This window comes from Babylonia areolata, chromosome 8 (assembly GCF_041734735.1).
Source record: "Babylonia areolata isolate BAREFJ2019XMU chromosome 8, ASM4173473v1, whole genome shotgun sequence".
Taxonomy (NCBI): domain Eukaryota; kingdom Metazoa; phylum Mollusca; class Gastropoda; order Neogastropoda; family Buccinidae; genus Babylonia; species Babylonia areolata.
In genome coordinates this window covers 5,756,700-5,766,140 of record NC_134883.1, presented here as the reverse complement: position 1 = coordinate 5,766,140, position 9,441 = coordinate 5,756,700, and the positions used below count along the sequence as shown (strand labels likewise).

General features: G+C 45.0%; 1 protein-coding gene across 2 annotated transcripts in view; it reads left to right on the top strand.

Moving 5' to 3' along the window:
- Positions 1–485: 485 nt before the first annotated feature.
- LOC143285013 (uncharacterized) overlaps positions 486–9,441 on the top strand; it is a 17,614-nt gene continuing 8,658 nt past the window's right edge. For both annotated transcript variants that reach the window (XM_076592185.1, XM_076592184.1), the window contains exons 1-5: positions 486–866; positions 2,431–2,563; positions 4,884–5,008; positions 6,906–7,394; positions 9,188–9,441. The exon at positions 9,188–9,441 is cut by the window's right edge and continues 280 nt beyond it. In XM_076592185.1, coding sequence (XP_076448300.1) covers positions 761–866; positions 2,431–2,563; positions 4,884–5,008; positions 6,906–7,394; positions 9,188–9,441 — 1,107 coding nt within the window. In that variant the 5' untranslated portion in view covers positions 486–760. The remainder of the gene's footprint in view (positions 867–2,430; positions 2,564–4,883; positions 5,009–6,905; positions 7,395–9,187) is intronic.

Below are 9,441 nucleotides of genomic sequence, written 5' to 3'. Positions count from 1 at the left end.
GACCTGTGCGGATTTACTGCGTGTCGTCGTCAGCCTGTGGGAGGGAGACCGTCAGTACAAGCTGCCATCCTGCGGTGCTGTGTGTGTGTGTGTGTGTGTGTGGGTGGGTGGGTCTCCTGTGTCCACTTCGTTCTTGCTGCTGATAAACTGCCTGTCCCCTTGGAGTTCTGGTCGTCTCTCTGTGACCGGAAGAGAGCAGCTGAGCCTGAACAAACATGGATTGTTGTTGTCGTGTGCGTTTCTCTACGGTGATGCTTTGATTTTCTACACCGACAAAAAGATGGAAACGTAGTGTCAACAGGAAGGATCACTCGTCACACAACCCGGCAGATGTGGGAACCAGATGTGTTTCGTTCTTTGATGTCCAACGTTTCAGTTCGTGGTTTTCTTTGGGGTTTATCTGATGTCCATACCCGTTAAAAAAATAACAAAAAATAAAATAAAATATATATATATAATAATATATATATATATATATAAACTTACTGACGAAAACGTGAAAAACGCTTGTCTTCTAAATGCCATTATCCATCATTCAAAATTGAGGATGTTAAGCAATATACTATATTCCTAATTAAGGAGTTTAAGCAATATGTATAGTTTTCTTTTATCTGATCAAGGAGGATAAACAGTACTGTGTTTTGTTCAAGTGCTTTTGCGTTGAAGTAATAATACATTCTTCGTGTTCCAAAACACTATCACAGAACAGGATTCCAGAAACAGTAGTTCCAAGTTTCAGCGAGATCACAAGGGATTGGAAATGGCTCTGCTGAAGACGTTTGGCGTGACTGTGTTCATGGTGATCTTCACAGCACAGCACATGCCAGCTTCTGGGGAAATACAAGAGTTTCTGGCTGCTGCTTTGGGTTCGTACATTATGCTGATGCTTTTTTGTGTTGCTTGCAAACAGTTTCTTTAGAATCGTCGTCGTTTATTCATTCATAGTCTGTTCATCTAAGATGATGATATTAGAATCGTGTATTTTCAAATGTACTCTATCTCCCCCTTCTCTTTCTCTCTTTGCCTTTATCCCTCCTCTTCCTCTTTCCCTTCCTCCTTTCCTTCCTCCCTCCTTCTCTACCCCCCTCCCCCAGGGTCCGAAGTTCGATCTCCGTTTTCTGCGCACCTGGTGGGTGAAGGGTGGAGATATTTTCCCGATCTCCCAGGTACGAGGTCAACATATGTGCAGACTTGGCAGAACATGAACCTGTTATCATGTGTATGCGTACGTAGTAGCTCCTCTGATCCATATTCTAGTTCGGTGGGTTATGCAAGCATGAAAAAACAGCATGCACAAGCCACGACAGATTCGTCAGTAACTTGTTCCTGAGGTAATGATATATGTTAACTATCCTCAGAATTTTAGAGAACAAACGTGCAGATGATAAAAGCTTCCGAATATCGGGCTGTTTTTTTGTTTGTTTGTTTTTTGTTTTGTTTTTGTTTTTTGTTTTTTGTTTTGTTTTGTGTTTCTGTTTTGTTTGTTTGTGGGGGTTTTTGTTTGTTTGTTTGTTTTTTTTGTTGGGTTTTTTTGTGTGTGGTTTTTTTGTTTGTTTGTTTGTTTGTTTTGTTGTTGTTTTTTTGTTTGAATTTTTTCATGTGAAATGAATGCCAGACCATGTCATACTGACGGTTAAGGTACCCTAGCTATACAACGTCATTCACACAACATGTTTATACATTGCAATCACAACTCCCCATTGGATTTATTTGCTTGCAATGACAGACAGAACCTGATTCTGACCTCATCCCTCTTTGTCCCACCATCACTGTCCCTGAGACAGGAATTATCAAACTGCCTCTGATTCGCAACACTCGCCCTCTCCAACAATGCAACCACCACCAAACCAAGACTCCGGCCCTGAACAGAGATTGACCATCAGGTCATTAAACTCAGCTCTACCAGTCAAGAGAGAAAAAGATAGAGAAAGAAAGAAAGAAAGAAGGAGAGACAGGAGTTCAGGCAGTTACGACGTTGCTGCTGGTTGTTCTGTATTCCTGGTTTTTTTAAAAATCATTGTCTCTTAAGTTGAAGAGAATGTGTCTCTCATCTACATACGCCAATGAAGATTTGTTTTCTGATCTTCAATCACCGATATGTGTGACGGGACATTAAACAAAATTCCTCTTTGTTTTCTGACTTGACTTGACCTGACCTGACTTCAGTTGGAATCAGATTGGTTTAAAATTCACACAGACTGAACGGTTCGTGAATGATTTGATCTTTATAACACTACTTTAACGGACCTTTTAGCATGATTCTGATTTCTCTTGGACTGGTTTTGAAGAACTGCGAGTAATCGGCCCTGAAATGTCCCCTTTAGTGCTGGTTGACAGAGCTTTTAACAACACGGTCTGATTTTGATTTTACTGAAATGTTGATTTTGATTTTACCGAAGTGATTGATAATGTGGGGGGCTGATGATGCAGGGGGCCGGGTGAGGGAGGTGCTGACCACGTGCTGCCTGGTGAAGGAGGTCACGTGCCCTGTGTCACGTGTCGCCCTGTCACACACACCGTCACTGCACAACGCCTCGCTCTCCATCGCCTATCACGTGGCAAGGTACTGGTACCTAGTATACTGGATGGCTGACGTGGTGCATGGAGGACTGGGGTGATTGTATGTGGCGTGGTGTGGTACGGTGTGATTGTATGTGGCGTGATGTGGTACGGTGTGATTGTATGTGGCGTGGTGTGGTACGGTGTTGTTGTATGTGGCGTGATGTGGTACGGTGTGATTGTATGTGGCGTGGTGTGGTACGGTGTGCTTGCATGTGGCGTGGTGTGGTACGGTGTGGTTGCATGTGGCGTGATGTGGTACGGTGTGATTGTATGTGGCGTGGTGTGGTACGGTGTGGTTGTATGTGGCGTGGTGTGGTACGGTGTGGTTGCATGTGGCGTGGTGTGGTACGGTGTGGTTGTATGTGGCGTGGTATGGTACGGTGTGGTTGCATGTGGCGTGGTGTGGTACAGTGTGGTTGTATGTGGCGTGGTGTGGTACGGTGTGGTTGCATGTGGCGTGGTGTGGTTGCATGTGGCGTGATGTGGTACGGTGTGGTTGCATGTGGCGTGGTGTGGTACGGTGTGGTTGCATGTGGCGTGGTGTGGTACGGTGTTGCTGTATGTGGCGTGGTTTGCTGTGATGTGGTGTGCTGTGATGTGGTGTGGTGTGGTATGTATTATGGCGTGGTGTGGTGCGGTGTGGCATGGTATGGTGTGGTATGGTGTGGTGTGTGTTATGGTTTGGTGTGGTGTAGCATGGTCTGGTGTGGTGTGGTGTGCTGTGGTGTGGTGTGGTATGGTCTGGTGTAGTGTAGTGGGGTGGGGTGTGGCGTGGTGTGCTGTGCTGTGCTGTGCTGTGCTGTGCTGTGCTGTGGTGTTACATGGGTGTGGTAAATGTGGCGTGTTGTGGTGTGGTGTGGTGTGGCATGGGTGTGGTAAATGTGGCGTGTTGTGGTGTGGTGTGGTGTGGTGTGGTATGATGTGGCATGGGTGTGGTAAATGTGGCGTGTTGTGGTGTGGTGTGGTGTGGTGTGGTATGATGTGGCATGGGTGTGGTAAATGTGGCGTGTTGTGGTGTGGTGTGGTGTGGCATGGGTGTGGTGAATGTGGCGTGTTGTTTGTTGTGGCGTGGTGAGTTTTGGTGTGGTGTGGTGTGGCATGGTGTGGTGTGGTTTGGTGTGGCATGGGTGTGGTAAATGTGGCGTGGTGTGGTGTGGTGTGGTGTGGTGTGGCGTTTACTATGCTGCGGATCACTATACCTATTATTAGGTTGTGTGGTATTATTATAAGATCCTTCCCTCTATTGTGTATGTACTACGTAGCATTGTACTATACTGTACTGTATTGTCAATTTCATTTCAAGGTACAGCATTGTATTGATCAGGACTGGACTAATCTGGACAATATGTGTATGTATGTGTATGTGTGTGTGCGTGTGTGTGTGTGTGGGGGGGGGTGTAGGTGTAGATGTGCGCATGTTGCGTGTGTGTTTGTGTGTGAGAGTGTTTGTGTGTGCGTGTGAGTGCGTGTGCGTGTGAGTGTGTGTATATGTGTGTGTCTATTTGTCTGTCTGAAGGCACGCATTTGTATAATTCCAGTTTTACAAAACTGACCAGTTCAAAATATAAAAGTTAAAGAAAATGGTTTACTTCCAACATATTCAAATAAGAGTCAAATCAGACGACCATCGGACCCCCAAACAATCTGGAACATGGGGCAGATTATCAGACGGCGGGTATTTGAGTATCCGCAATCGAAATCGGTCAAATGGATTTCATACGAGGACAATGATTAATTATCTGGATAGGCGTAATATCATGACCACATCTACCATTAGATATATTCAAATGAGTAAATGTTCTCGTAAGAAGATTTTGTGGAGCATAGTTTGTCAGATGTCTGCTTCTGAGTATGCTACAGGGAGCATTGCCATTGACAGACATAGTTCTTATGTCATCTCTCCACGTGGTTCTATCTCACTTTGTAACAAGCAGCTACCGTGTTGTACAGACAGTGCGATATACAGTTTTATTGCATGCACGTGTGTGTGTATGTGTGTGTGTGTGTGTGTGTGTGTATGAGAGAGAGAGAGAGAGAGTGTGTGTGTGTGTGTGTGTGTGTTGCATTATAACTACGCGTGCACGCGTGCATCTATGCTCGTGTAAGATTTTTGAAGACGTTTTGTGTGTGTGCATGCGTTTGTGCGCGTGTGTAGTGTACGACCTCTGTGTGTGTGTTGGGAGGGGGGGGGTGCGTGTGTGTCACTGTGTGTGTGTGTGTGTGTGTGTGTGTGTGTGAGGAGGGGGAGGGAAGAAGGAGACACAGAGAGTAGGAGCTCGCCTCCTTGCTTGATAAAAATAATGACAGGCTTGTGGTTTCAGATTCAGCCAGTGTGTGTGCGGCAACAGAAGGCAGTGTGTGCTGTCCTTCCAGCCCTCCTTTCTGCCTGAGGGGCTAGATGACGTCACCTATGACGTCACTTTCGTCACGGCCCTGAGGACATCAAGTACGTGTTTGGCAATTACGTTGTCAACCAACGGTGACTGATATGTAACAATATGCCAGGAAGGCGCGCTTTATGTGTTGCAAAATCCTCTTGTCAGCAAGAGTTCGGCTGAGGATGTGTCTTTAACAAGTGTGTGTGTGTGTGTGTTGTGTGTGTGTGTTGGGGGGGGGGAAAAGTTAGGGGGGATCTGTGTTTGTGTGTGTGTTTGTGTGTGTGTGTGTGCGCGCGCGCGCGCGCGCTTCTGTGTCTGTGTCTGGTCTGTCCGAGTAAAGCGCGCTTCATATAGGCTATAATTATCATGAATGTGTGTCTGTGTTTATGTGTGAGTGTGCCGCTGTGTGTGTGTGTGTGTGTGTGTGTGTGTGTGTGTGTGTGTGTTAGAGATTCTTAATACCGATTTCTTCACTGAACATGGTGTGAAATGTCAGACGAAATGTTATTTCACAAATTAGTGTGAATGTTTGTGTCCGTACAGATGACCGAGGAGTCAGGCAGGGTCCAAAGATCTGATCTCCATATATTTGTATTTGTATTTCTTTTTATCACAACAGATTTCTCTGTGTGAAATTCGGGCTGCTCTCCCCGGGGAGAGCGCGTCGCTACACTACAGCGCCACCCTTTTTTTTTTTCTTTTTTTTTTCCTGTGTGCAGTTCTTTTAAAAATTAGTTTCTCCTACCGAAGTGGATTTTTCTACAGAATTTTACCAGGAACAACCCTTTTGTTGCCGTGGGTTCTTTTACGGGCGATAAGTGCATGCTGCACACGGGACCTCGGTTTATCGTCTCATCCGAATGACTAGCGTCCAGACCACCACTCAAGGTCTAGTGGAGGGGGAGAAAATATCGGCGGCCGAGCCATGATTCGAACCAACGCGCTAAGAATCTCTCGCTTCCAATGCGGACGCGTTACCTCTAGGCCATCACTCTTTCACATGCCTAGATTATAAAACAAGTTAGTCTCCACGCAAACCTTCACATTGTCATGCTTTGTTGACTCACTTGTGTAAACAAAGTGAATCAATGTTTTAACCTGGTGTTCGGTTGTCTGTGTGTGTGTGTGTGTGTGTGTGTCCGTGGTAAACTTTAACATTGACATTTTCTCTGCAAATACTTTGTCAGTTGACACCAAATTAGGCATAAAAATAGGAAAAATTCAGTTCTTTCCAGTTATCTTGTTTAAAACAATATTGCACCTCTGGGATGGGCACAAAAAAATAATAAAATGAAGCCTAATTATATGCAAACTGCATTTACTGTTATATTTATATTTTTTGTATTCTCTAAACTTGGCACTTTGATCTGATATTCTGACCCAACAACAAGAGCAGTCATTATTATCATTTTCTGTTCAAACAGAAACTTCTTTTGCTAAGCATGGAAGTTTTATTTATTTTGCAAACGTTTTGGTGCAGATAGTAAAGAAGGGAAATTACTCTGTAATTAATGCTAGGGGACTTAATTTGCTTTAAACTGATCTTTCTCATCTTAAACATTACATTTTGAAATTATACTCAATACATAAAAAGCTTGGATTTTTTTGTTTTTAAGTGTATCACAAGTGAGTCTTGAAGGCCTTGCCTCTCTTGTTTGTTTTAACACACTTTTTATTGATTAGTATTTGTTTCAGTTCTGTTTCAACTTGTGTCGTAAATGTTCTTTTACCAATCCGAAATAATAATAAAAAATTAAAAAGAGAAAGAAAAACAACAGCAGAATTTGAATCTTTACTCTTTTTTTTCTTGAATTTCAATTACTTGTTTCAGGTTCCGTTTCAACTTGTGTCGTAAATGTTGTTTTGCCAGTCCGAAAAAAAAAGAAGGGGGAAAAATCGAATTTGAATCTTTTCCTTCTTTTTAATTTTTTTTCTTCTTCTTTTTTTTTTCTCTTTTTCAACAAGAGTACAAGTGCACCTACCGCGGTACCCGTGCCCTCATGTGCGTCCTGGCCCAGAGCCTGAGCACCACGATGGTGGACCTGACGCTGCCTGGGGCCCTGGGGACACCGCTAGGGACATCGGGGACACTGGGGACACTAAGGGCACACCTGGCCGCGACCGCCTCAATGACACGGTCCTCACGGGCACTCATGGCCCTGGGCGCCGCCGGCTTCTTCGGGGAGGCCATGGAGGAGGCCGTGGAGCATCTGGTAGAGACCGGAAGGTACCCTCCCCTACCACCACCATCTCGTCCACCACCGGCAGCAGGGGGAGGAGGGAGGGAGTGCGGGAGGAGTTGCGCGCCCTTACGCTGTGCGGTGCTGGTGTGGAAGGAGGAGGAGGGCGGGAGACTGCAAGGGTTGAGGGCCTTCCCTGCTGGTGTGGTGTTCAGCTTGCGGGACCACCACCACAGGGGGAGGAGGCTGAGCGAGCGACAGCGTTACCATCAGTGTGGGTATCAGTTTCTGCTGTGTGTGTGTGTGGTGTGGTGTGGTGTGGTGTGGTGTGTTTTGTGTTGTGGTTTGGTGTGGTGTGTGTGTGTGTGTGTGTGGGTGTTGTATGGTGTGGTGTGGTGTGGTGTGGTGTGTGTCTTGTGTGTGATGTGTCTTGTGTTGCGGTGTGTGTTCTGTTGTGTTGTGGTGTGGTGTGGTGTGATGTGATCTGTTGTTGTGTGTGTGTGTGTTGTGTTGTGTTGTGCTCTGTTGTTGTGTGTGTGTGTGTTGTGTGTGTGTGTTGTGTTGCGGTGTGGTGTGTTGTGTTGTGGTGTGGTGTGATGTGTTGTGGTGTGTATGTGTATTGTGTTGTGCTCTGTTGTTGTGTGTGTGTGTTGTGTTGTGGTGTGGTGTGGTGTGGAGTGGTGTGGTGTGGTATGTTGTGGTGTCGTGTGTTGTGGTGTGGTGTGTTGTGTTGTTGTGGTGTGGTGTGGTGTGGTGTGTTGTGGTGTGTGTGTGTGTGTGTGTGTGTGTGTGTGTGTGTGTGTGTGTGTGTATTGTGTTGTGTTCTGTTGTTGTGTGTGTGTGTGTTGTGTTGTGGTGTGGTGTGGTGTGTGTGTTCTGTTGTTGTGTGTGTGTGTGTGTGTGTGTGTATGTTGTGGTGTGGTGTGGTTTGTGTGTTGTGTTGTGGTGTGGTGTGGTGTGTGTGTCTGTCTGTGTGTGTGTCTGTCTGTCTGTCTGTGTGTGTCTGTGCGTCTGTCTGTGTTTACTTTTTCTTTCTATTTCTTTCTCTCTTTTCTCTTCATCCTTTCCTCTCTTTCCCTTCTCTTCGCTTTCTCTTCTCGTGGCTTCCCTTCTGCTTTTCTTTCTTTCTTTCTCTTTCTCTTTTCTTTTCTTTTCTTTTCTTACTTTCCTTCATTCATTGCCCTCTCGTTCTTTTTGATTTCCCTGCTTTCTGCAGCATGCCTTCTTCTGTTCCTTCTTTCCTTCCTTTCCTTCGGTTTGTTTTTTTTGTTTGTTTGTTTGTTTTTTCGTTTCTTTTCTTCCTTTCCTCTCAGTCTGTTTTCTTCATTTTCTCTTCCCCTTCTTCTTTCCTTCCTTTTCTTCTTTCTTTTCTTTTTTTATGTTCCATTCCTCCCTTTCACTTCTTTTCTTTCTTTGTTTCTTCCTTCTTCTTTTTTTTTTTTTTCTTTTTTTTTCTTTTCTGTCTTTCTTTCCCTGTGTCTTCCCTTTTTGCTTCCTTTTATTTTTCTCCCCTTCGGTTTTTTTTCTCGTTCCTTGGCTTTCCTTCCCCATTTTACTTTATTTTTCTTCTCTCTCCTTTATTTTTTTTTTTATTTTTTTTTTTCGTTTCTTTCCTTCTTTCTTTCTTTAATTGCTTTATTAAATAAGCTACGGTCGGTTGGGATTTTTACACTGAGCGGGTCGGGTGGGTTTTGGGGGTTTGGTTGGGTGGGATTTGGGACACACACACACACACACACACACACACACACATCATTTATATATATATATATATATATATATATATGCATGGACACATATATACACACTATATGGACACATATATACATACATAAATACATACGTACGTACCTACGCCTAGGTACTACATACTTACGTACTTGCATATTTACTTGCTCACTCACTTACTTACTTAGTAACTAACTTAGTTACTTACTTAGTTTCTTACTAACTTATTTATTACTCACTCACTCACTCACTCACACACACACACAGATGACGGCACTACACAACATCACCCAGATAATTCAACACCCCGCTGTCCCCCCCCCCCCCCCCCCCCAACAGGTCTGAGAAAAAACGACGTGGTCCCTCCTCCACTCTCCACGACCACCATGAGGACCGACCTCCAGCTCCCAGAGATCCCCATCAGGACCGGTGGGGGGCCCTACCCCCCTCTATCCCGGCGCAAAACCACCACCACCACCACCACCACAACAACAACAACCACCTCTACTACCACCACCAGTACCACCAAATCCTCCACTACCGCCACACACAAGCCTACCACCACCACCACCACCACCACAACAGAAAGACCA